At 40.7% G+C, this 27,188-nt stretch overlaps 1 protein-coding gene across 2 annotated transcripts; it reads left to right on the top strand.

Annotated features, from left to right (window-relative positions):
- Positions 1–17,221: 17,221 nt before the first annotated feature.
- Positions 17,222–20,699, top strand: LOC147327926 (uncharacterized). 2 transcript variants are annotated; one of them, XM_086297605.1, is made up of 3 exons: positions 17,222–17,519; positions 18,074–18,160; positions 18,503–20,699. In XM_086297605.1, exons 2-3 carry the CDS (start codon positions 18,083–18,085, stop codon positions 20,447–20,449), a joined length of 2,025 nt encoding a protein of 674 aa, XP_086153731.1. In that variant the 5' UTR covers positions 17,222–17,519; positions 18,074–18,082; the 3' UTR covers positions 20,450–20,699. The 2 variants fall into 2 exon arrangements, with proteins under 2 accessions (XP_086153731.1, XP_086153732.1); XM_086297606.1 differs by lacking the exon at positions 17,222–17,519 and having other exon boundaries at positions 17,589–18,160.
- Positions 20,700–27,188: the final 6,489 nt, after the last annotated feature.

Here is a 27,188-nt window from a genome sequence, read left to right on the forward strand (position 1 = left end):
ACTTGCAATATCTTGTATATGATTCATTGTTTTAACTTCGGAGTATTTAACTTTAATTTAATACAACACTTTAAGTGAATGTCTGTAACAAAACCATTTCCACCTGGTGTAAATAAAATATTCTGATCACAATTCTTTAATTCAGTATGGAAAAAATGTTACCCAAAACATAAGACACGTGACAAAATGTCCGAGTGCATAAAAACTGGAATGCAATAAAAGATTGAATGATTTTTTAGTTTTCCAAGGATTCATTTAAAGAGAAAAACAATCCAGGAGTTAAAAACAAACGACTGTTTGCAGCACTATACCTCCATTGTTATTGCAACAAAGCTGACTATTTTTTATGCCTGTGGCCACAATTTGTCTTGCACCCTGATGAATAAAACATGATTTGGCCTTAGTTGTCGCCACTCATTGTATTTAGAGAGGAAATTTGAATCGGTTCAAACTTAAAAAGGCCACATGTCCCCCCCTGCTTTTTTTGTTGGTTTTGTTATTAAATAAAACTCAGTATATCGGTTCATATGACTGAAGCCAGACTGCTGACTGAGGAAGGAAGGGGACTCCACTAGTGGGTAATCAGTTGTGAGAAGAGGTGAGATAAGGCTGCAGTATGCTGTACAACCAAGTCACCAAAGAAAATGAGAGAGCTAAGCACCCAGGAGCAGAAGAATGTGGAAGCCATAAAACAGAGCTGGGCCACAGTGTTCAGCTCAAACTGAAGCAGTCATATAAAAGATGGTATTTCTGAGTTTGTGCTCATTTGCTTCACATGCATTAGCTTTATACATAGACACAATGTCAAAGGAAGGGTGCCTCCTTGTTTTATTCAAGAGTTAAGCAGGAGCTTGCCTAAATCCAAAAGTTCGTTGGATGTTAAAATCAAGCACTTCATAGTTTTCTTTTTTAGTTTGATTGGCTTGAAAATAGTGTCAGAGAGCTTTCTTTGTAAGTTCAGCTGCTTTGTGCAGCACAGTGCATCGGGATCTTTGTTCCACAGCATTACTGTGTCACTTGTGTTTCACACTGTCTGTCAGCTTGAAGCCTCTATAAAGATCTGGTTTCAGATCTTACAACATTTTATCAAGTTAAAAAACACAGCTTATCCTCTGCATTGGGACTGTGTGGGTTGTTTGGTTTAAACCGACTAAAACATGCTTTTAAAAGACAAACACAGCCAGAAGAAAGAAATGCAGTGAACTCGCATGTGAATTAACCAATTCTAAAGTAAATATAGTCACTTAGATTAAAAGCTGATGATTACAATTGCAGGAGATCTTGTGGGGGAAAGTATCGTTTTCACAAGACTCTGTGCAGTCCTGTGGAAAAGGAAGTGCACTCCATGATTCAGTAGCTTGTAGAATCAGCTCTAACTTAAAGTAATTGTTTCTTTTACAACTCTCACATCCTTGTGGAGGATTTTGGCCCACTCTTCTTTGGATCATTGTTGCAGTTCATTAACATTTGCACTTTTATGCAAAGCTCCCTTAAGGTCCTGCATCAGCATTTCAGTAAGGTTAATATCTGGACTTTGGCTGGGTCATTGCAACTTCAAGCCATACTTGTTGAGCCTTTTTTCAACATTTACAATCTACAATAAATCGCTGACTTTAGGCCGGTTTAATACATAAGTCTTCCTGTAAGTCATGCTGAATTTTCTATATGAAAAAAATAAAAATAAAAATCAACTAAAAAGGTGAAAAAAATAAGAACCCATTCCTATTCATTTGTGTATTGCACTGATATACTGTACAGCTTATTGACTGTTGGTATTCTAACCCCTGAGTGAGAGAAAATGCACAATACTGAGACTCGGTTTGCCTTCCTCTTGGCAAACTGCATGCTGTATTGTTATCTCATGTGTTTGTTATTAGAATGCATGTAAAGTAAGCAGGGATCAACAGCTCTGTCAGATTGATGTCTTTTAACAGAAAAGATGCTTTAATATGCTGGGAAAAAAAATACAAGCTATAAAAAGTGTATTACCAGCAGCTACATGGAGATAGGGAAATATGAATAGGTGTACTGTATGTGTGTATGTGCCTGTGAACTTTGTGTTGGTGGACATTTATGGGTAAAAAAAATCTTATCCTCCATCTGTTCCTGCATAATATTGAAAACCTGAGTTGTTGATATCAAAATCTCAACATAGTCCTTGGTTTGGTGTGTCATTACAAACAATATCTGCACGTACATCAGCTCATCAAAACTTTCAGTTGTCCAATGCCGATCATAGAACAAATTAGCATCTCCAAAACTCCTACTTAATGATTTAGTGGGCCAATCAAAGAAGTGAGTCCACATAAATGATTAAAGATGCGCTAACCTAATTTAGGCCCTAATCCATAATTAATGAATTACGCCATATAGTCGTAGCAGAGAGAGAATGGAAATGCGAGGGATACGATTTAGACGTCTGGGAATATTAAGGATGGTGAAGTCACACGCGTAAACTATTCTGCTTCAGATGACTCAATCACACCATTACCAAACAACTGCAGTTGCTCTCCAGCCTACAACCCGGGCAAATATGTGCAGTCAGTCAGTCAGTCAGTCAATATTCTCTCTTTATAGAGGATCAGTAGTTGGTTGTTTTTGCTTCTTCTTTGTTTTTTGTTTTTGGCAGATTTTGGTTGAGTGAGCGTATATGGGAAGGAAACAGCAAAGGGGGTTGTGTATTATGTACTACAGTGGCAGAAAGAGGGAGAGAGTGGGTCTAAAGGTGAGGAGTAATAGCAAAAAGAGGAGATGAGTGAAGTCCCAGAGCCGCAGCCAAGTGCAAATCCCTGTGGAGGAGAAAATCTCAAAGTGACAGCTTTCAATTACAACAGTGTGAACAAAGTTTGTGTGTGCGTGTGTGCGCGCACGTGTGTATGTGTGTGCGTGTGTGTGTATGTGTGTGTGTGTGTGTTACCTGTCAGCACTTCTAGGCTTCACTGACAGTTCCATGTCACAGCTTCTGAATTGAAAGTAGCTCTTGTACACAAAGAAACCCCACACACATACACAAACACACACACTGTGTTTCTCTCTCATCTTCTTTTTCTATCTATCTGTGCACTTCTCACATTTGTCTGCACTGAATTCTCAGGTGTCTGGGTCGAACTGTTGTTGGACACTTAAAAAACCAAAAGAAGAAAAGGCAGGTGCAAACTGGCATGCACTACTGCAAAACATGTGTAAAGTAGGTGTATAACATCTGTGCCTATAACTACACATACAGCATGTAACAAGATAGAACCCTGCAGCCTTTACTCAGGAAGCAGTGACAGCAAGGGATGATATCAGATTTAGTTATTTGTTTATCCAACAATGACTCTATTGAAAAAAGAAATATTACTTTGGGAATAAGAAAAGAAATTCAATAGGCACAGTCAATATACTCAGTGTCATCTAGCTGAAGTTAATTTCCAGTCCTGGTTCAGTAAGTGTGCTGCTACCTGAACAGGCACTATATACTGACCTGACTGACAATGGCAAGAGTACTCTGACACCTGAATAAATATGTGTACAAACCCCACCCCCACCCACTAGTAACTTTTTCTAATCTCTTTCAAAAATTATTCAGTGTCAGCGTCTTCGCTACCACCTGTAGTAAAATGTACTTAAGGGATTTGCTTCCCTTAAGTAAGGTCTTACTTACCTTAACTGATAAGGGCAAGTTCCATTCTGAACTCTGAACATGATTTCTTTATGGACCAGGCTGTACACGCATATCCTGTTAAAACTGGCTGAAGCAGCAGATTGTGTTTTAGTACTGTATGCTGTGGCATAAGATTTAGCTCAACAGGACCTAAAGCTTAAACCATTTAAAACAGCACGGGACAACAAAAAAAAGCAAAAAAGCCACACAGCATACACTGTATTACAACAGTAAAAGTACATTTCTGTGTGTGTGTGTGTGTGTGTGTGTGTGTGTGTGTGTGTGTGTGTGTGTGTGTGTGGAGGGGGGGATTGGAGTGACCACAAGGTGGCAGTAGAACAGCATTCATTTCTTCTGCAGTCGAGCGAGTGACTCATCGAAGGAGAGAAGCTGCAGCCTCTCCGGCAGACAGAGGGGATAAAAACAACCAAACCTGCTGTATTGACCCCAGTCTCAGAGCAATATCTTATCTGCTAACCTTTCAGAATGGAAAGCACACAGTGGCTGCAGAGGCATCCAGATTTACTTGTTAAATATAAATAGAAGAGATCATGGGACGAAGCATCTCTAATAGAGGAGACGTAGAGGTCTGACATGCTGTCATGCTCTAAACCAGGCCAGCGGTCTATATCTTTGTTCAGACACTTTTTAGCTTGCCCTTGCTTCAAACCTTGCATCAAAGAAATCAATGATCTGATTTTGACTGACTTGTGAGAAGTGCACTGGTCAAGCCAGGCAATCCTTTGCTATAGCTGACAATTTTAAAAGCGGAAGAGATGCCCCCTTAACGATTTTGAACAAGCTCACTTACTGTGAGGTGGCTGGTGAGGTATAGTTATATAAGACTGCACATTCAAGGATGGGACAGAGTTATGTTTTAGAGGCAGTTTTTCAACTGCCTGTTCACTGTAGCAGAAATAATGTTCCACAAAGGGTCTTATAGGCTTATGAATGTCAGAAAATAAACAGAATTTTTGCATTATTTATTTCTGCTTTTATTAACTGGAAAAGCTACATTTTGATGAATATGAATCAAAGGTTGAAACTCATGCCCACTGCTATAAATGTGAGGACCCTAAATTACTATATTTATTCCCATGTTGCCAAAGCAGTTTTTTATATTAACCTTTATCGGCAAATGTCAAACAATAACTCTTAATCTGTCCGTGTATGTGCACATGCTATATATCTGTGTGTCTGACTACCATGCGTGTGTGTGTGTGTTTGTGTGTGGGGGGTTATGTGGGTGGCACCTGAGAGCAATAGGACAGCCAGGTGAAACGAGTGTGTGCTGTCCAAACCCTGCAGGGGCAAGCTAATCCTGATTCCTGATGTTAATCTGAGTATTGAGCTTCTGTACGGGGGGGCCATGCTGACACCTGATGGCGTGGAGGTCAAAGCAGTGTGTGTGTGTGTGTGTGTGTGCGTGAGTAATGCTCCTCCTGCCCTTTCCAAATGTCACAGAAGGGCCAACTCCTGAGGAGCGGACCCATAATGTGTACCCACACCTTATGGGTTTGTGTGTGTGTCATGATAATCTCCACTATTAAGCCCTTCAAACGTATCACTGCCACTGAAGTTTGCGTATATCTGCAGACTAAAAAGGCCCGCGAACATGTTTGCTTTCCGCTTGTGTGTAACTCTTTCTTCTGCAGCCCATTCTCTATTCTCTTATTGCATCTTTAATACCCATCGTCCACAGCACAGTGCAATTCACAAACAAAGTCTTCAAAACAACATCTGCTTACCACAACATTTCAAATAGATTTTCATATATCTTTCCCCAGTGGTTTAGAGTTAACCATTGATTTATATTCATGAGCCACTCCTAAAGTTAGAAAAAAAAAAAGTCAAAATATATTCTGTCTGGCTTTCAAGTACTTACTTTATCAAGTGAATTGACTTTTTCTTACAGTGCTGTGTAACCCTAACTGATTTTTTTTCAGTGTTTTATGATGCAGAAGTGAGGCTGTTATGAAAAATTCAGTTTATACATGTGGAGTATTAAACACCGTCAGGTACTCAGAAATCCACAAGCCTGGCAAAGCATCATGAATTCCCATTAATGTTTTGATTAAGATGTATGCCTTCCCCATGTGACTAATGTGGGTGAAAAACAAAAATGAACGCTTCATGTTGGTGGATCCGGGCTAGCATTGTCCGCCTACAGTCTGTCACCAGTTGGTCCTCATTTATTTCTTGCTGCATTAAAAAAAAGCAAAGAAAGAAAAAAATAATAATTAACAGAGCTGCAGAGCTTTCTTGAGAATTGCTGACCATCACTGCCAATAAGAAACAGAAAATGTATGTGTCAAACTTTGCTTTACAATACTAACGTTTGGCTTGGACTTCTCAGCAGCATACCAATTTCGCCATCTGGGAGTGTTGAGACACAAACAATGAAAAACTGCAAGCAAACACTGGTTGACACATTCCTTCTTTGCTCTTCGTTGCTTTTTCTCATTTTTGTTCCTTCCCTTTATTTTTGCCTGTGCGAGAGAGAGAAAGAGTAAGAGTCGTTACAATCATTAAGCTGTCCAGAATTACAGGTATAATACAAGATTGATTTTTCCATTAGCTACCACACTAAAATACAGCTTTCACAAAATTGTCAGCGTCTCAAACTGAGCAGGACCTGAGGTGGGTTTTTGCAAAACAAAACAATTTGTACAATTTGGAAAACATTAGATAAAAAAGAAAACAATTTAAATGTCTCTAATGCTTCTACGGCACATGCCGTGTATGGGACATCCTGATAAAAAGGTTCATATTTACAGCTTTTAGAGCCAAACTCTGTGTGAGACTGTGACTGGCAGTGGCATTGATGGTAGGGGGCTGCACAAATAAAGCCAAAGTGCAGTTTATAAAACTGTTTCCATGACAATCACAACACGGCGGGCTGCCTTACCCTTTGAATTCCCACAATGACACAATACTGTAATTATTACAGCAACAAAAGTTCCACCTCAGGCAATTGCTACATTAGAATAAAAGAGGCTAAAACTTTTAGGCTTTACCAAGGGAGTAAAATGCCTTCAGAGTTATAATGTTACATAACCTAATGTGGTACTAATGGTTTATAAGTGCAGGTGGACTATGTTTCACTTGAAATATTCCAATGGTGGAACTGTTAAAGGATAAGGCTGGTGATGTTCTATATTTGTAGTAAATTAACACATTTAAAATAAACTATAACAAACTGATCCCGGCAACATTTGCAAACATATAAAGTTGAAACCTTTTTTTGTGCCATATCTTCTTCCTTTGTACCAGAGACATTTTTACATGTCACAGTCAAAAAAGCTGTAAATAGATGTAAGTGATTAAAGAAAACCCTCTTCCATCCATTTTCTTAACTGTTTATCCTGTTCAGAGTTGCTGAGCTATCGACTGAACCTATCCCAGCTGACTTTATGTAAGTGGCAGGGTACACCCTAGAGAGGTTGTCATTCAATCACAGGGGTAACACAGAGAGACAGTCAGATCTATGGCTAGTTTGGAATCACCAGTTAAGAATCACCAATTAACCTAACATGCATGACGCTTGACTGTCAGAGGAAGTCAGATTAAGCTGAAAACACAGAAAGACTCCACCCAACCAGCAGGTTCAGAAAATAGATGGTGTAAAAGATGGCCATTGCTACTGCGACATCATCCATTGGTTTTCACCACAGCCAACCATCCATCCTCTTCCACTTATCCAATTCAGGGTCGTAGGGCCATCGGCAGCTTTGTTTAAAAAAAACCTATCCATCCATCATCTTCCACTTATCTAATTCCGAGTTGTGGGGTCACTGCCATCTTGCTTAAAAAACCCCTGTATGTTTAGAGAGTGTTTGCTTGAAATGATACCATCACTGGTTGCTAGGGAAATATGTGTATTCTCTGACTGGCTGGCAGAGGTTCCTGGAATTTGCTGGCTCATGCAGCACCAAAAAACTTCCTGATTACTTTGGTTGGTAGCAGATTGCCACACTTGCATGTTGTCTTTCTGCAAATACTAGCTAAGCAGTTGAACAACTTCAGAGAGGCATGTCACAATTTGCAAACAGAAGTTTAGCCTTCCGAGTAAAAGTTGTGCCTCAGAGCTGCAGCCAGCAAGTTTCACAAGGGGCAACTTTACTTTGAAGGCAAACGGTCTCCATTTCCTGTCTGCACTAGACTTTTCACTGTTTCTCTACTCTACAGAGAATAGCTGGACATTTTCTCTGACAAGGTCTTCACTTCCATTCAAACTGCGATGTAGTTTCTGTATGCGAACGTCTCTCAGTAGAATCTACCCTTTTGAATGAATTGACTTATACGTGATCCATGTTTTGAGGAGCGCTCATTTGGATCTCAGATGCAGGCTGAGGAGAAATGTTGATGTGTTTAGTTTGTTTTTTTGATAGATTCCCCTTTTTCCTGGTGTTTTCCCACTGCTTCTGCCTCACTTTTTGGCATTCAGTCAGTGAATGTAAACCATCAGGGAACATTCCAGACAGTTTTTAAGCTTGACCATCATCCTAATAAGCAAGTTGGTCCAAAATCACACACCAATCAACTTTGTCACACATTTTTAGCAATATGCTACCGATCAAAGTGATCCCAAGGAGGTTTTTGCCAACAAGTTGAGAAATGCATGCTTCTTCCTAGCCACCAGTGGTTGGCCTGTGGGACTGGGACTCCAACAACTACTCACATCTGGTTTGGGAATATGCATTTTTCCCTCATAACCAACAGCTACCAGATGGTTACAGACTGCTCTCTAGGCCTGTGGGAGTGTGACCTTATTGACCTGATTCTACATTATTACTCTTATTGTTACATGTTCAAAATGATGATTTATTTCATGTTTAACAGCTTCTGGGTTGGTGTGATTTTACTGATCTGGAAGTTGTGTTCACCGTTATACTATTTGTCGCTCAAACCCACAACCTTTTTCTTTGTGGTCTTAGTGCTAACCACAGCACCACTGAGCCACCCACTAAGACTTTCTTAATTGTATTGAGCTGCTTCAGTTTCAGAGCTGTTAGACTCTGTAGGCTGCTTCAATGTCACAGAGTTGTGGGAGACAACACTGTGGCACTAACAGAAATGAGAGGTTGTGGTCAAATAGTTAAAAGTACCTTTCTACCTTTTCCTAAAAACTTTTTCTTAACCTCCATGGAAAACACCATAAGGTCACAGAAAGATGTGAAGGAGAATTCAGATGGACTGATGAAAAAAAAAAGCCTGTGGTGCACAGAGAAATCCAACTGCACTTGCACTAGACTACTTAATTATGCAACAGCAGATGTTGTTTACGTGGGGCTGCTGTGGAAAAATAATGTTTCAAAGATGGACTACAAAAAATCACATCTTAGCGGTTTGCCCTGCGTGTTCTTACTGTGTCGTTTTGTGTAATTTATACAAAGTGGACAAGCATAGTTTCTCTATTTTCTCTTCCCGCTGACGAGATGATCCAGTTTGACATGTGCTTTTATTATAGCAACTAAAGCTTGTCAAACGTAAGTTGGACTACATTTTACAAGTGATAAATAGAACAGTAATTATCACGATGATATATATAACCCGTTAGCAATGATGATCATTGGGGTTTGTTTATGGTTGGGTGGTGTGTCACATTTTATGAGATAACATTACACAGATACACTGGATAGGTGGTCCATTCATGTGTCACAGCCGTGGTTGCATACCTTCTCCTCTCACCATTTGCTTTCCCTTTTCATTGTGACTCTTGTTTTCTTTACTTGTCTGTTTGAATGTCATAGGTGTAGCAAACCCTTCGTCTTCCCACAGCTCTGCTCCAATTAACATGCACAACTGTTGCCAATCAAACCAGCAGCATATCTATTGCTAGGCCTCCAGTCACTCTTATTCAGGTGTGTCTGTTTTGTGTTTTCTGCTTAGAAGTAATTTTATTTTCTTGTACTTGGACTACTCCACCTCCTCGACTCCCAGTCCAGCCAAGCTGCAACTTCTCTTCATCTGTCTGCCTGCTTCCTAGTCTTAACTTCTTCATTTGTGTACAGCTCTATTTACCTGCTTGCCATCAGCTACCAAATCAGTCCACCTGCAAGCTCTGCCAGCTGAGCCTACTGCTGTGCTTATTCACGCTCCAAAGAGCCATCTAATCTTCCTCTGATCTAGCTTGAGTGTAATTACAATAAAAACGTTTCCTAATTGACAACTTGTGTCTGCGTGTCTGGCTCGGTCCAGACGTTGTCATTCAGTTGTCACTTTTAACCTCACCTGCACCTAAAATGTGCTTGTTCACCTAATATTCAACTTACGCAAAAAAAAAAAAAAAAGTAAAAAATACCCCCCCCCCCCAAAAAGCTTCCTGACAAAAGCTGGCTGCTATCTGTGATGTGCAGTTTTAAAGATGTACTGTACATCTTCATTACAACAACTAATGTGCTTGGTGCTGAGTGCCAAAAACTGGGTAGTGAAGTTGGCTTTTGGTTTTTATTGGATTTATTGATTATAGAGTAAAGGACACGAAGCAGCTGCAATATTAAAACCACCGACAGTTAAAGTGAATGACATTGATCGTCGTGTTACACCGCAATGCTCTGCTGGGAAAGATCGAGACCTGGCACTCATCTGGATGTTACTTTGACACGGACCATCCATGTAAACATTGCTAGAGACCACACACGTACACATTTATGCTTCCCGTGGCAACAGCCCGCTCAGACATCAGGGCTTCCCCCATTAGGACCGCGTGCATCTCGGGAACAGCTTGAAGAACATGACAATGAGATTAAGGTGACCCAGCCTCCAAAACACCCCAGATCACAGGTCAAACATCCACAAGACCTCAAAGATCTGTTGCCAATTTCCCTGTGTCAGAGGTCCAATGTTCATGCCCTGACAGGCCAGAGGTATTAGTGGAAGGTGACCTCCACAATATTGGAAAGGCTGTTTTAATGTTATGATGAACTCATGCGAATAGAGAAGACCCACCCTGTTTTTATATTTTAAATGAGAGAAATTGGTATTTTATAAGCTAAGAGTGCCTGAGTCATCCATGGTATAAATATACTAAAAGTACTGCTAATCACTTGCTAATAAAACGACAAAAATGGCCCAGTCCCACTAAAGCCTCTCATATCCACTCATCTATTTCTGTTGTGTGCCAAACCACTACAATATTTTTGTGAAGTCCTCTTATGTTCTGGGGTGGGTCACTTTGGCTTTTCTACAACAACTAGCTGAACTCTGTTGTAACAGATGTCGTGGCAACACTAAGGGTCAGTCATTTGTGTATTTGTGATTGTGTGCGTGCTCGCATGTGTTTCTGTGCCTGTATGTCTGTGAGAGAAAGAGAGATTGTGTGCTTAATTTATTCAGGAATTCCCTGGATATCAGCTGGCACACATTACTTTCCCAGCCTCTCTCATAATCCTCTTCCCTTTTTATAAGTGTTTCCCAGACCAAAATGGAAAACCAATTGAATAATGAAGTATAATCTCATACAATACATCACATATTTTCCCTTTGCAAATGAGGCAAACAGAGCATCTTAACACACTGTTTAGTTGTGATATTAAGGTTAAAGAAAACAGTATAAAAACAGTAGAATAGGCACATTCATTTTCTAAACAATACCTTGCTATTTGCTTTATGCTTAAGAGTGGCTCTTTAGTTTAGTGGTTTACACATTCGCTTTACAAGCATTAGATCCCTTCCTGACACAGTCCCTTTGGGGTTGTGTCAGTGTAAAAACTGCCATATCAAAACATGAGGCTGTGGTGACCCCTTGTGAATAAGAAAGCAGACAAAAATAGCTTTCTGTGTGCTCGTTAATAATTTTTGCTAAGAGCATAAAATGACTATAACATATACTGAATGTACAATTTAAAGTCATTTGGAGATATTTTCCATCCACCTGGTAAATGTGGGTCCAACAGTCATTCTCCTTTTATCTGTTTCCACCCACAAGTGAGAAAAAATAAATACTATACGTGTCATTACCCTCGATGCTCTCCTAAGTGGTTGCTAACATCTTGTCTCCTTGCAAGTAGCATCCATGGCTTTATCAAACCTTTGCGTGTGCCTGTGTGTGTTTTTGTGTGTGTGCGAAGACAAGTGCTTGCTGCTGCTTGAAACAAGGTTGATAAGCATTGGTGGGCTAAACAATTAGCTTAAGGAGGCTAAAAAAAGAAGCAGTGAAAGGAGCAGGTGAAACACTGAGCTGGTGATAATTACTGTATCTGTGAGGTTGTCACTGTGAGCGGCAGCCTCACATTACAAATGGGGCTATTCATTTGGTCAACTGCAAAATAGACAAATAAATAATTCAACACACTCTCTGCTCATTCGTAGTCAGAGTCATTACTAGAACGTTTCTAAAAATACTGACTGAGTAGTACCTAAAGTTATTTACATACTATAAAAAATATAAATTGCAGCCTGAGCAAAGAAATGAGATTTAGTTTATCTGATAGGTTATAGAAACAAAGTTCATGCTGTTGCATAATGAATGCGGTCCTCAAAGAAGATAAGATAAGATAAGATAAGATAGAACTTTATTAATCCCTCGGGTGGGTTCCTCTGGGAAATTCGACTTCCAAAAAGCACAGCAACGACCGAAGTTACAGTTACATTTACAAGTTGGTGCTCCGGCCTTGGAGGCTGAATGCAAAGGATCAAGCTATCTTTGATTCTGGGTTAGATTTAAGAGTCATCGTGAGACGATGATTGCCTCTGTCCAGAGTTCCTAACTCCACCCACTCTCCCCTTCATCTCGCCCGGCTGAAGCCTCTGCGGGGCTGAGCACATGCAGCTGTAGATCATTCAGAAGACGATCCAGTAAATATTCATTTATACGCTCACAGCTGTGTATGCTTAAGCATCTAACCATGTCTCGATCTATGCATATATATGACGGATGACTTAGTGGCTTGGTGAAAGCAGTCTTTCCTCCATCTATCAAAAGATCTAAAAATCACCAAGATTGCTACAAACTGTTACCAGAGGTTTTGACATTGACATTAAAATAATGAAAAGACAACACAAAAAATGAGCAATGTTGGGTGTTGTTCATTCCCATGCTGATGCTACATTTAAGTCAAGCAGTTCATTTTTTATGTAATAATTATGAATGTCTCTGCTGCTTCACAGAATATCTGTTTTAAGATTTCATATCATTATTTTGCTTGATAATTATGAAATGATAAGGCCATTAATATCAGACAGTGCTTAGGATGACTATTGACATATGAGGGTGCTTGAATCATCCACCCTATAGTGAGTGTGAGCTGTTGCCCTCAGGCCATGTTTTCAGGGCATGTCTCATCCTAAGTGCTGCACTTAATGGTTTCACACTTGCACTTTTGCTCTTATCTACTTTTCTTGCATTACTTCTCTGATTTATTGTTGCTGTTGTTGATAATGTTGCCCTTGTGTCTATAGTCTTCTGTTATGCAAACTCTTGCTGCAGATCAACTATTACCAAGTGGGACACTAACAATAACCTTGAACCTTTCCTAGTGACTTTGGTGTATTTGCCTCTTTGTTTTTCCCCTTTCCTTTACTAAATTCTTTTGTCCACCTACCTGCATTCTTGTGTTACTCCCTTCTCATCTCCTCTTTGCATCTTTCCTTCAGATGACTTTTTCAGATAATTTGTTTCTTCACGTTCTGTATTTGGTCCTTCTTTGAAGCACACACAGCATAAACAAGGCCCCACACTAGTGGCCAGTTGAAATCCTATATCAAGCAAGAATGGGAAAACATTTCACTTTCAAAGCCGTGGCAATTCGTCTGCTTGGTTCCCAAACACTTACACAAGTGATGTAACGCTCTGGTAAACATGCCCCTGCATCATCGCTTTGGAACGTTTTGCTGGCATCAAATCTAAACAGAGTTTCTATTTTTAAAAGGATAAAACGATCAGTTTAATAAACGAGTTGCATTTTGGGGGGTTTTCACCTTTAAAGAATGAGAAAATGGGGTTTCTCATGTGTGCATATCGTGTACACACATGGTTACACACAGCATCTAAAGTAGCAACGCAGCTGAGTTACAGCAAGGATTTTGGGATGCCTAGTTCTACATATCTGTTTAGACAACCAATAGTGACTTTAAAATGTACCCACAGGCCATCATAACAGCTTGAAAAGTACAATTTGGGAAATCACGGATGAATAAGATGTATTTCATTTCTTCATTATGTTGTTTAACACTGTTGTTTAACTGCTTAGAATAACACACCGTTATTCTTTTTTATTTTTATTCTTTTTTAATGTAGATCCAGTGTTTGGTTTGTGCTATTGACCCTAACTGAATAATGTTTTTAGATCAGTAAACACACTTATCAGCACACAGCTACAACCCAATATTTCAAATATAAAATAAGCCACACAAAACAAAAGTAAGACAAAGGTAAATCATTAAAGCAGAGATGTAACTGAAAAATATTTCAAGGACACACAGATGTACACATTTTCTGTATGGAGTAACATAATAGGGTATAACAGGAGCATCATAGACTGGCAGAGTTTCTCAGAAGTAAAAACGGGGAGGTTTTCAGCACTGTGTGAGAAACTGCAAATGCTTTAATAATTTAATAATAACTCTTCTCAGCCTCAAGTTGCAATGAATTTGGGAGTTTCATCATCTGTATTACATAATATCATTTAAAGATTGTGGGAATCTGGAATAACCTCTGTACACAAGAGACAAGACAGAAAACCACTTTTGTACAGACATGATCATCAGGCTTTCCTGCTGTACGGCATTAAAAACACACAGGATTGCGTGGTGGAAGTCACTGCATGCGAAACGCTTCTATATTTTAAGACACTGACAAGTAAATTTATATTGAGATTAAACTGAAACTTGTACAGTATGTTATTGGATATTTGTCTAAAGAAAATTCTTTACTTGTTTTTGAGTACTACTTAAATAAAAACATGCTTTACTCTTAATAGGAAACCAATAAAATTTCTATGTAGCTTTTTTCCCCTTTTCCAAAGTTTTTATTTTCATGTGACTGCATTGCCTTGAAGCGATGCCTGAACCCAGCTGAGCTGAACACAAACTCTGTACTTCAGACATATCAAATTCACAACTTCTGCCACCCAACCCTTCAATCATTGTCTCCTTTTAACTTCTGCTTTTTAATATCACTTTCACTTTTGCTATCCTCACACATCTCTTAACAGAACACTCTCTCACCCTCTCTCCTACACACACACACACACACACACACTCACACTGTCTCATTTCCTCACACACAGAGCAATCTTTTCAAAATCACTTCTCACATCTTTGCCCTCCCCATTTATGAGCACTTTATTGAGAAGCGGAGAGGTGGCAGGAAAACAGACATAATTGCCTTGGGTGGTAAGTTATTGGAAAATGGATGAATTGCTTTCTTCAGGGAAGATCTGTGAGAGTGTCAGGAATAAAGAAGGCTCCCTAATAACACTGAAGGTCAGGTGCAGGGATGTTGGGAGTAAGGAGGATGAATACGCACACATAGGATTTTCTCTCTCTTCCTTTCTCCATAGACAATTTATCAGTGTGCGTTTTGATGACAATGTGTGCTTTTGTGGGGCACATGTGTATGGATAAGTGTTATGGGTGGGGGATTTCAGCAGTTAAGGTAAGGTACCTTTTGAATGGGTCAATCAAGGTCACCCAGTGATAAATGGTGACCTGTCCAGTTAACCAGATAAGCTCCAGCCCCTTTGCAATCCTAAACTACAAAAACAGTTAGGTAGATGGATGGATGGATGGATGGATGGATGGATGGATGGATGGGTGGGTGGGTGGGTGGGTGGATGGATGGATGGATATATCAAGATCTATATCTTGAATCTCCCACAATGAGATTCAGTTCCATGAAGTGTGCAGAGATACGGAAAAGAATCCTGCTGAGACAGACACACACTGTCGGCCTAATAAGAGTATCATTCTGTGGAGCTTTTATCACGTCTGCTTGCATGTTGTGTGTATTTTGTATCACTTTGTGACATATTCATTGTCTTATATCCAACTAAATCAAGTTTCGTATTAGCATTTGGGGAAGTACATCACATACCAAAGGTGAATAATTGAGTGCTGCATCTTAATAGGAGGAATGTCACATTGTTTACAAGGTTTCCGTATTGGTGTAGTTAAATGAAATGCCTCATTCTGCAGTCAGTGTTGTTTCCACATTTTGGTGCTGCCTGTGGCTGCAAAACAAAAATAAAAAGTTTTTTTGTATATTTGTTTTTTTTTTCTACTTCCAGTGGATTCTGTTCATTTCTTTTCAATAACTTATATTAGTGGTGATTTAATGAGCATATGGTCAAAACACTGTCAAAAGTAGAAATACTTCAGTCTCTAAATTGCATTTCTAAACCATGCTGGCTATTTTCCTTTACCAAGAGTTATTATCAGCCACTTGACATAGGATCAGATATTTGTTCCACCGCTACTGCTTATTGTATTATGTATATATGCTTACTGTATATACCGTAAGCATATATACCGCATACACACACAACAAGGTGGACGTGATGAATGATGAGAGTCATCTTCTGATTAAACTCAATTCACAGATGCAGTAAATATTAATAAACTTTTCTTTTTTCTTTTTAACGAGTGTGCTTTATTTTTCAAGAGTTCTCTGAAGGAACATAATACTAGTGATCATGTTCTCGATAATTAAGTCACAGGGATTATAGCCAAGTAGTAGGTGATTTCAAAGAAATCATATGCAACCTTATCCAAGAACCATACTTTATGTCACATTAAGGAGTTACCAACCAAGATAAGTGCAGCTGAGGCAATAGGCATCTTGCTGAGATTTGTCTGATTGTTAACTGTTATTTTGAGCAAATGTTTACAAATCATTAACACTATTAAACTCACAGTATGCTCAAAACCAAAGCTGATTTCATGTAAAATATCAGGCTTTCTGCAACTGGTTCTCTTTGTGTCAAGTCCTGTCAAGATGGCACAAAAATCACTGAAATTCTGAAAAATGATACAAGGAAAGATTCTCTGCTATGCTAAGTGGCTGTCATTCTGTTACACTTAAAACATGACATGACCTCAGACTGCAGAGATCGCTTAAACCGACTTCAAACTCCAGCCCCCATCTAATCTCCAAATCAAGGTCCAAAAGCCAGGGACTGCATTTATGAAAATATTGATAAAAAATATATATACTTGAACTTGGAGTTAAAGCAATTTCCAGTAGCGCTGACTTCAAAAAAGGTGCTGAGAAGTCAAAGAATTAAGCACATATGATCTACTTAAATTGGTACCGCCTTGTGATTTCCCCTCATATAAGAGAACAAATTAGGGTTTAGTCAGGGATACCTGTGAATCGTACGGAGCCCCTCTGATGACATGGTACAAAAAATAAATAAATTGTGGCCACGAAATATCATTTCGAGGCCACGAAATAGGTATAACGTGCCCACGAAATACTTATTTGTGGCCACGAAATAGGTATAACGTGCCCACGAAATACTTATTTGTGGCCACGAAATAGGTATAACGTGCCCACGAAATACTTATTTGTGGCCACGAAACACTTGATGATATATATATATATTATCCCAGGGCACATTCACTAGAACCTGCGTCAGCCATAGTACGGAGTCCTTGCTGTTGGTGATGTCCTTAAGGTGAGTGTATTATATTTTATATTTATTTCATATTGTTATCCCGCAATTCGGCAGTTATTTATTCAGACCTATATTGTTACTATGTTCTAAATGGTATCTGCTGACGTTTCAAATGTTGTATCCTCATGTTGTTAGTACACGTTGTTTTGTTGTGCTAATATGTAGCCGTAAACTCATTTTTAACTGTAGGACGTGCGGCGGCCCCGCAGCACACTTTCAAAGTAGAGCAAGGCTGAAGGCTACTAATAAATGAGGTATGTTCAACATAAAACCTTAGTTCTCTGTGTCACGAAGGTGTCTCTCTTTTACCCTGGCCACATCACCATACTAGCTGGTGCAACTAATCTGGTCTGGACAATAATAACAGTTTTAGATGGAAAGCATCTTAAAATTGCCTTTTTTTTGCTGAACATCTCCTTTGAAAGTAGCATCATGTGAGTCACACTTGTTAAGGTAATACATGCTAAATGAGCCGTAGCTTTCAACGCATTATCGGATGAAGCCTTGCAGTTACAGTAGCTCACTGCGGTTATCACGTTGCCAAGGGAACTAATAAAGCATACAGTGATCGGAATGATTTTGTATTGATGCAGGTTGTCATTGCTCATGCTGAACTACTTAAACTCCAAGTAGACAATCGCTCCATTCCTCATTACCATAGATAATATCTAAGTAATAAAACAATCATTATCAAATTCTGATTTGCCATAGATAAAGTGATTTTATAGGTAGGCTATCATGTAAAAATCTGCTACATAAAATTTATAACTGAGTGTAAAAATACTAATTTTATTTTCATGTGGTTTAGAGGTCAGCTATGGATACTCGGCTGCGAGAATTCTTAACAGAGCGCAAAGTTGAAGAAGATGTGATCAAGAAACTTGAAGATGAGAATGTAAGCCACTGCAGCTTTTGCTGTGTGCGTGCGTGTGTGTCTGTGTGTTTGTTTTTGAACGGAAAGCCGCAATCCACAATTTACTATGCACATTCTAAAAGAATTTATTGAATTTTATATTTGTGTTTAATCAGTGACATTAATTAATGACGTGATATGTTTAAAGAGTAATTTTAAAAGCAACTTTTGTTCATCTTATGTTGGACAAATGTGTACCACATTACCAAAAGTATCTGTTATCAAAAGTAGATAGCAAAAAACAACTCTAAAATATGCAGTTGTATGTATTCATTGTTTTTTTAATATTGACAATTTTATTAATTTGTTATTTATATTTTTCAGATTGATGAAACTGTCATTCCCTTAATGACAGACAGTGACCTGGCAAAGTACATCCCCAAAGTTGGCGATAGAGTCTCCACTGTGGCCTTCTGCAGACAAGCAACACTGTCACGGACGTCACCATCCAGGAAAGAATCTATACTCTCAAGGCTACGACAAAGACTGACAGGAGCTGAGGGAATGCCTCCTAAAAAGAAATTGTCTCAGTGGGCAGAAAATACAAATGCAAAACGAACAGTTAGACGAATTGAGGTTGGCTGGATGGATTTTGATGAGTCGAAGGGTGGGTTCAAACAGGTGAAGTCTGTAAGTGGTGGTGGAACAAGGCATTTATCTGTAGATAAAAATGAAACAGTGTCAAATATCAAACTTATGGCTGAAAATCTGTTTTTCCCCAATGGCACCTCAAAAAAAAACAAAAGTCTTTCACACTATTCAACTCATATTGAGAGCTCACAGATGCATGTGGATGCTTCCAGTACAGTTGATGAGTTGTATAAGCAAAGTAAAGTCAAAATTCTGCGACTTTATCTGTGTACCAGAAAGAAAACACAACAGCAGCCCCAAGACGTAGAGGCCAATCATGCAATAACCCAGCCCTCTGTGGTAGATCTCACTGGCAATGAACCTAATCAGGCCGCTGATGATCTGTTGGTGGAAAACATAAATTCAGAACCATCAAACTTTGTAATTAATGATGGAGCTTCCACAAGTGGATATTTTGAACTGAATGACACATTACCATGGGATGGTCTGCCAAATGTAGGTGAAAGTGAAGATTCTGATGCAGTTGTTATTATTAGTGGGGATAACAGGGTGGATATTAGTGTGGTTGAACTAAACCCTGAAACACTGTTTACAGAAAAAGAGTCTGATCCACCTCATCACACATTGTCTCTCTCACCGGGGCTGACAGGAGAGGCCAATATTCCTGACCAAGCACCCCCTGAACCACGATCTTGTCCCGTAATACTAACTGTTAGAAGAGGTCATTGTCTTACTGATTTGATCAGTGCCTTTAAGGACTCAAACATTATTTCATCTGAGGTCAATATCAAAATGTTGTTACCAAATGGAGAGCTTGAACAGGGGGAAGGAAGTGGTGTTTTGCGGGACTGCCTGACAGAATTTTGGATGGATTTCTATGACAGCTGCACATTGGGAGTTGAGGTGAAAGTCCCATTCATTCGGCATGACTTTCAGTGTGAAGAATGGCAGGCTATAGCTAGAGTGTTTGTTGTAGGGTGGAAGCAAGCTGGTTACTTCCCAGTGAAGCTTGCAATACCCTTTCTGGAGGAGATATTGTACGGCTCAACAACCAGTAGTTTAAAAGATTCCTTTCTTTTGTACGTCTCACAAGAAGAGCGATCTGTTCTCCTGAAGGCTTTGGATGACTTCAATTCAGTGGATACAGATGAATTGCTGGAAGTACTTGATGCACATGAGTGCAAGCAGGTTCCTACCCAGGACACACTGCTCCCTGTTTTGGCACAGATAGGACACAAAGTACTTATTCAGGCCCCAATGTTTGTAATCAAGTGCTGGCGTCCCGTTGTGGGTTCTGTAGCTGGTTTACTCCCACCAGAAGGACTGCATCATTTCATAGCAGAAAAAAAACCGACTGTAAAAACAGTGAAGGAGCTTCTAATCTTTCCAGAGGAGATGACAGCTGCCCAGTCAACAGTTTCTCGTTACCTGAAAAGGTACATTGGAGAAATTGATTTCAATTATCTTCAGCTTTTCCTGCGGTTCTGTACAGGATCCAATCTGTTGGATAAAGCCATACTAATTGAGTTCATAGAAACTACAGATTTCCTCCGCAGACCACAATCCCACACATGTGGATGTGTACTAAAGCTGCCCCTTGGTTATCACAGCTATCCAGACTTTCGCAGTGAATTTAACAGCATTCTCGCAAGCTCTATGTGGGTGATGGATGTGGTGTAGGTCAGTGTTACCCAACCTTGGTCCTCAAGGCACTCTGCCCTACACGTTTTAGGTTTTCCACCCTAACAGTTCATAGAAACACGGGTGTAGTTAACAGTAACATGAAGGAATGAATGTGAATGTTCAATAGACTGGGTGGTTAAGTTCTCTTAACAGTGTAGCCCGTTGTGCCTTTTTCATGTGCAGCCTTTTTTTTCATCTGGTCAGTAAGTGCTTTCTTAGTTTCTCCCCCCAATTAAAATAGTAAGCTAAAGGGAATGTTCAGGTTTTTTAAAGTGGAATTACCTGTAGTAGACAGCACTTAGCACTCTGATTTTGCAGAAGCAGCAGTGAGTGTTGGGGACAAAATAAGGCAACAAATTGGTTGGGGAATGAGACCACAAAACAACACCAGTTGAAAATACATATACATATTTAAATAACATTTTCAGTGCTTCACCTGGTAGGAATCCGTACACTAAACATAGAAGTGCATCTGTTCCTGCTGCACACATTGTTACTGTGTTTTTGGCTAGTGCCAAAATAAATTACTAATTTTAACATTCTAATACTTTTTTACTACAGGAAGAGTAACAAATATTTCCAATATAGCATACAGTAACAGTTCTACAAACTGGAAGATTGCTGAGTGCTTTCTACTGTATATACATACATAAGTACAACACCATTACAAATACCATATTCCAACTGATTAAGCATGTTCTATATTAAAGTATTTCAGATGTTTGCAGAAATCTTAATAGAAACAAGAATGTGAACCTTTATGTTCCTAATGGGTTTAGAAGAAAAGTTGTCAATTACAGAGATTGGTTACATTGTAAAGAGGTTTGTATAACATTTTAGAAATAACTGTTATTTTATCCTGTTATTATATGCAAAATACAACCTGTTTTTGAGTATGGTGTATTTTGAAAGACACCAGTAAACCATTCTCATTGGTACAAAACTTTGTCCTCTCTGTTACATTCTATACATCTTTAAACATGAACATGTCTAATGACACAGCTGAAAGTTATTTAACTACTCATTCTATAATGTCATACACGTGCTGTGATTTTTAAGAAAAAAAGCCGTTCTTTATCAAACATGGGATTGCTTTAATCTATTCCACAATAACAAAATTATAGGCTCAAGAAACATTTGGAGCATTGGTGACACAACTATGATTCTACACTTTAGCCTACTTGGTCTTCTTGTCTAATTGATCACAACATTAGATATATTGCCAGTCTATGTGGTTGTTATCCAAGGTGCTCTTTTTTTGTTAGAAATTAACACATTTTTGGTACCAAAAACTATTATGAACAACTTTTGATACTTTAACAGTTTGATAAGTTTAACTCAATCCCAAAAGGATTTTTTTTTTCTAACCTGTATCATATTTTAGTTTAATACTCCACGCTTTGTAGCTACCAAGAGCAAGCAACACTTCATGATGAGTTAATTTACTGACATGGACAAAATGAAAATTATGTTATACAGTCTTTTCTGATAATTTTGATACAAAGACAAGATAACTACACACTGGAGAAAAATAATTACTTAATAATAAGTACATTAAGCTGTAGGAATACGTACTGAAGTACAAAATGTACTACATTTGTATGTTTGTGTCCATTTAAGTAGCCTCAAATAACTGTGAACGAACTGTATCCCTGAGATGAAAATATAAATCAAGGGCCTGGGACATGGTAGATGGGAATTCCAAGCTTGATTCCTCCATTATTATTGTGCACAAATCAAATACTTGCACATCACATGGGACTGAACTAACAAAAGTGCAGCTATTTTTACACAAGGTCAAATCTTCTGTCAGTGGAACGAGACAGTCTTCTGCACCCCAAAGGTGAGGGGCCATGTACATGACATCAGGTATCCCACAGGGCACGTTGTTATTCTTTGAGGGCCTTATACGGTGAGCATTCCAAACACTCCGGATGTCATTCAATACCTCCTGATGAAGAAACAAGAATTAGGTCAGAGCTGTAATACAAGGCATTTTTAAAATGGTCGAAAATAAGTGTGGTGCATCCTTAAATGAATTGAAAAGCAGCAATGTTTGGATGCAGTTTAATGAAAACCAAAGGAAGAGGGAGTGATGGCAAAAAAAGAAAAGAAAGAACCACACCAGGCAAACCACTGAGTTGTGGGATCTGGGCTTTATACTAATACTAATACTAATCTTGGTGCGGATGCGCAAAGCTTTTCAACTTTATGCGCATAATACAGGTGACAAAATCAATATTTTTCAATCCCATGAGGGGATTCAATATCATCTCAGACCTGAACGTACCAATGATAGAGCGCTGAAGAGTTACTGATGCGTGAAGCCTGACTGCTTTTGACAGACTGGCAGTGACAGATCGTTAGCTGCAGCATAACTGCTGATGCAGAATGAGCGCAGACAAGGATAATGTCCTCCGATCAGAAAAAAACAACATTTAAGTCGTGCTGACTTCTGATCAGTTCAATTGGCAAAGTGTTCCCTGATTTAAAAACTTTGGCTGGGTTGATGCTTCAGCCTCCATTACGCACATACAGAGCGCAGTTGACCTTCAACAACGTTAGGAATACATTGCATTTACCGTACGGTAAAGGTAACGTAGTTTTAACTATGTAAACAATTATTTTGTTACCCTTACTGCTAAAACAGCTTAATTTAATGTAATTAATTACCACCACTGGTTATCATAATATGGGTCATTTACCTGAATGATTGGCATGAAGCAGAACTGTATCAGAGCTTTGTCAATGAAATCCCCAAAGAAGAATCCTTCGTCCTTCAGTTCTCCTAGAAGCTTGATCCATGACTCGACTCCTTCTTTTCTCATCACTCCCCACCAGCTCTCAATTCTCTGGTTTGCGGTACTTGCTCCTGTGACGTAGCTTCTGTCTCCTGCTCTATCATCCCCGTCATTTCTCCGTAAATAACGCTGGAGGTCTCTGACCAACACGTTCTCAGTGCCCATGTCAGTTCGTACGAGCCTGGGGAAACCCCCACGACTCTCCACTGCTTCCACAAAGTAACCTCCGATAACCTTTGGGTCACTGTTAGTGTGTGCGGCCCGCAGCCAAATGATGTTGCGTGAGAAACCGTCGATGCATCCATTAATACATATCCCATATGGCTTTAGTTTGTCATAAGAGTCTATGTGCCACACAAAGTTAGGCCCCTGAGCAAAATATTGCCTCCTTCTGAGACGTCTGGTCTGGCGAACCTGGGAACCTACTGGGTCCAGTAAAGAGATGAGGATCCTGACGTCTTCTTTCCTGATCGCAATGCCGTGTTGTTTGCACTTTGTAAACATCCACCGATAACCGTGATCCTTCCCAGGCCCTTGCAGTTGGTTCACAATAAAATCTATCCCGGCGTCCAGGTCGTACTTACGTCTGTAAAGCGACTTGGCTCTCAATATCCGGTTTAAATGTCTCTCCGTAATGATGGTTCCTTGCATTGCTAGGCTTTTCAAAATGCATTTGTAGCTCATTCCCAGCCTGAAATAAAACTCAATCAGACTGTCTCTGTCCATGGTGTATTTAGCCTACTTTTATGCTTGTGTCTCTACGCAGCTGTCCAGGAATTCTATCAATAAGATGTGCGCACGTTATCTATTTCGTGGCCACAAATGCGTAATTCGTTGCCACGTTATACCCAATTCGTGCCCACAAATTAGCATTTCGTGCGCACGTTATACCTATTTCGTGCCCTCGAAATAGTATTTCGTGGCCACAAATAAGTATTTCGTGGGCACGTTATACCTGTTTCGTGCCCTCGAAATAGTATTTCGTGGGCACAAATAAGTATTTCGTGGGCACGTTATACCTATTTCGTGGCCTCGAAATGATATTTCGTGGCCACAATTTATTTATTTTTTGTACCATGTCATCAGAGGGGCTCCGTAGAATCGAAAGAGAAAAGGCGATGTTTTTTTAAGGGTGAGATCATAGTAATGTTAGCGAACATCCAAGCCAGGCAAGACATATTATTCACGAAGACTGAATATTGGGTTGCCAACAAAGCCAAACACACAACTTCAGAGTACTCTGAATTAAGGGAATATCTACAGCTTATACGTGGATAAGATATGAAAAAGTGAAAATGTGGCAAAAAAATTCACATATTTACCATGATTGAGATTGGTAGACCATATCACCAAAGGAAACACCTCCCTACTGCTATTAAAACCAAAGGCGGTGGGAAACCTTGTCAGTCTGTGAATCGAGTCTGTGGTCCCTGCCGGGTTGAGTGAAGCGGGAGCGGAACTGTCTCTGGCCTGCGGCTCGGTGAACGGCTCATTGCTAGCCACCTCACCGGCTAAGTCCGTAGCCTCCTCACATGCCTTCTGCTCAGAGGTAACTTGGAGCGACTGGACAGTTTCACTCACCTCCGAGCGTCGGGCGATGCGGTGGCGACGCGAACGCCGTTTTCTTTTGGCCGTGGGCCCCGTAGACGTGGGAGATGGAGGCTCCTGAGGCGTCGCAGCGGCTGAGGAGGCGGTAGTTAGCGGAGTGGCAGGCGGAAGTCCCAGGCAACTCCGGGGGCCCCCAAGGGCTAGCCGTGTCCCGCGGAAAACCTCATCGTAGGGGGGAGCGAGCCATGGCTCCTCTCGTAGCTCTTCCTCCGGTTGCGCGCATACGGCGCGCTGCCGCTCCTCGAGGTCGGAATCCGCGCCCCCCACAGCCACCTCGTGTTGCTCAGTGGAGGGCAGAACGGGCCGTGGCGGTGCGCGACAGCGGCGGGAACGCCGTTTCCTCTTAGGGGCGGCCGTGGGCTCAGCCTGGCCTTCCGTGGCGACCGGCTCCTCGCCCTCAGACCACATCCGTGCCAGGCAGGAAGCAGGAGACGAGTAGCCCGATCGCGGCGGCGAGGGGGGGTGGTCGGTCTGTGGTGGGACAGCTGACGAGAGCTCCTCCTCGGTGATAAGCCAGGGCTTCCAACGGAGCTCGTCCTCCCGATACGCCCATAACACCTGCTGCCGCTCCTCTTCACCGAAGTCGCTGGCCTCTGGCATCTCCGTGCGCCACGTAGTGTAGACAGGCGGTGGCGGAGATGTAGAAGCCGATGAGAAGCGAACAGGCGGCGTAACGGTGGTGAGCCCCATGGTCCCGATCCTGACCGTTTCTGGTTCTTTCTGGGACAGCTGCCCCGGACGGATGCCCACGGCGGACACAAGAAAGTCCCGGATGTGGGGGCGCAGCGCGCCGAATAGCCACGGGAGCCCGGACACCATCCGCTGAAGACGGACGGCTACGGTCTCCCGGTATTCGCCTCGAGGTAGCGTCGCCCATTCCTCACAGTGGTATTCCACCGTGTAGACCAAGTCGTCCTGGAGGTCCGCGGAGGGGTTGTGAGCTGCTGGGTCCAGTTCGGGGTCGCGTTCTTCTGTCATGGTTTGCTGTGTGGCAGGCAGGAGAAGGACCCAAGATGCAGACTCACAGACACGGGGATAAACTCAAAAAACACAGCTTTATTGCTGGCCACGAGAAGTAATACAAAATAACCTAAAACTGGGAAAACTAAAGCATGAGCTGTACAAGGAACCGAACCACGGGGAGAATTACACACAACATGAGGGAGAACGCGACGCCGAACAGAGGGAGACTCAGACAGAAATACACAGAGGGTAAACGAGGAAAGTGGGCACACACGGGGAACACAGGTGACACTGATAATCATAACGAGACAGGGCGGGGTGAACTGAACATGACATGTACAGGCACAGAGGTTCAGACAGGAGGAGAGAGAGCACGGGGAAAACACAGACATAACGGGCTGGGGAAACATGAAACAACCACAAAGGGAGACGAGGGCTCATAAATACATAGAGGGCACACAGGGGAGAGAGAGAGCACGGGGAGAACTTAGACATAATGGGCAGGGGAAACATGGAATAAAACATAAGGAGAGACGAGGGCTCACAGATACACAGAGGGGCACACAGGGGGTAAAAGCCATGAAGGGAAAACACTTAGGGAACAACACAACAGGGCAACTCAGAAAACATGGCCTAAATAAGGAACGAAATACAAAAATACAAGGAACTAAGAATACTGGGCCCACATGGCCCAGGACCATGACACTAACTGTGTTTGCTTACCGTCTCCAGAAAAACATATTTCTAGTTTCTGTCAAATTTAATTTTAAAAAGTCCATCTTGTCACCCACTATAACTCATTTTACAATAATAGTGCTTTCTCTCTAATAGTCATATACATTCACACCCCAGTGAATACATCACAGAGCAACTCGGGGTTTATTCGGCCCAAGGACACAGAAGCAGCCGGGCATCAAACCAGCAACACTAAACTTATGAACAACAATAACATAAGTGAAGACAGTCAGCTACAAGACTTTTGACTTGCACATTATCACCCATTTCCATTCACGCTTTTCAACCCTACATCAGCTTATCGACACAAAAACCCAGAGTCACTCTAGAGCCCTTCTGGTAATTAAAAAGTGATTAGTGGTCAGAAGAGCAAATTGTGTAATCACTAGTTACCAGGAAGCGCCCCTCCTGTGTAAAGGCAGATCCCTGGTAACTAATACCTCCAGGAGCTTCGAGATGGTTTATTAGATGTATATTGTTCCCCCTAATCTAATGCATATTAGAGAAAAAAAGGGAGCTCTCACATTAACCTCACACAAACACATATCCTTGAGAGGAAAAAATCCTTAAAGGCAGAAAATGACTTCCATAAAGAAAAAAAAAATCTCTCTCTCTTAGACCCAACCTCT

This window comes from Aulonocara sp. 'chitande type north' Nkhata Bay, linkage group LG6 (assembly GCF_057382095.1).
Source record: "Aulonocara sp. 'chitande type north' Nkhata Bay isolate Kocher_YH1m ecotype deep benthic linkage group LG6, A_spYH_male_GT1.1, whole genome shotgun sequence".
NCBI classification, from domain to species: Eukaryota; Metazoa; Chordata; class Actinopteri; order Cichliformes; family Cichlidae; genus Aulonocara; species Aulonocara sp. 'chitande type north' Nkhata Bay.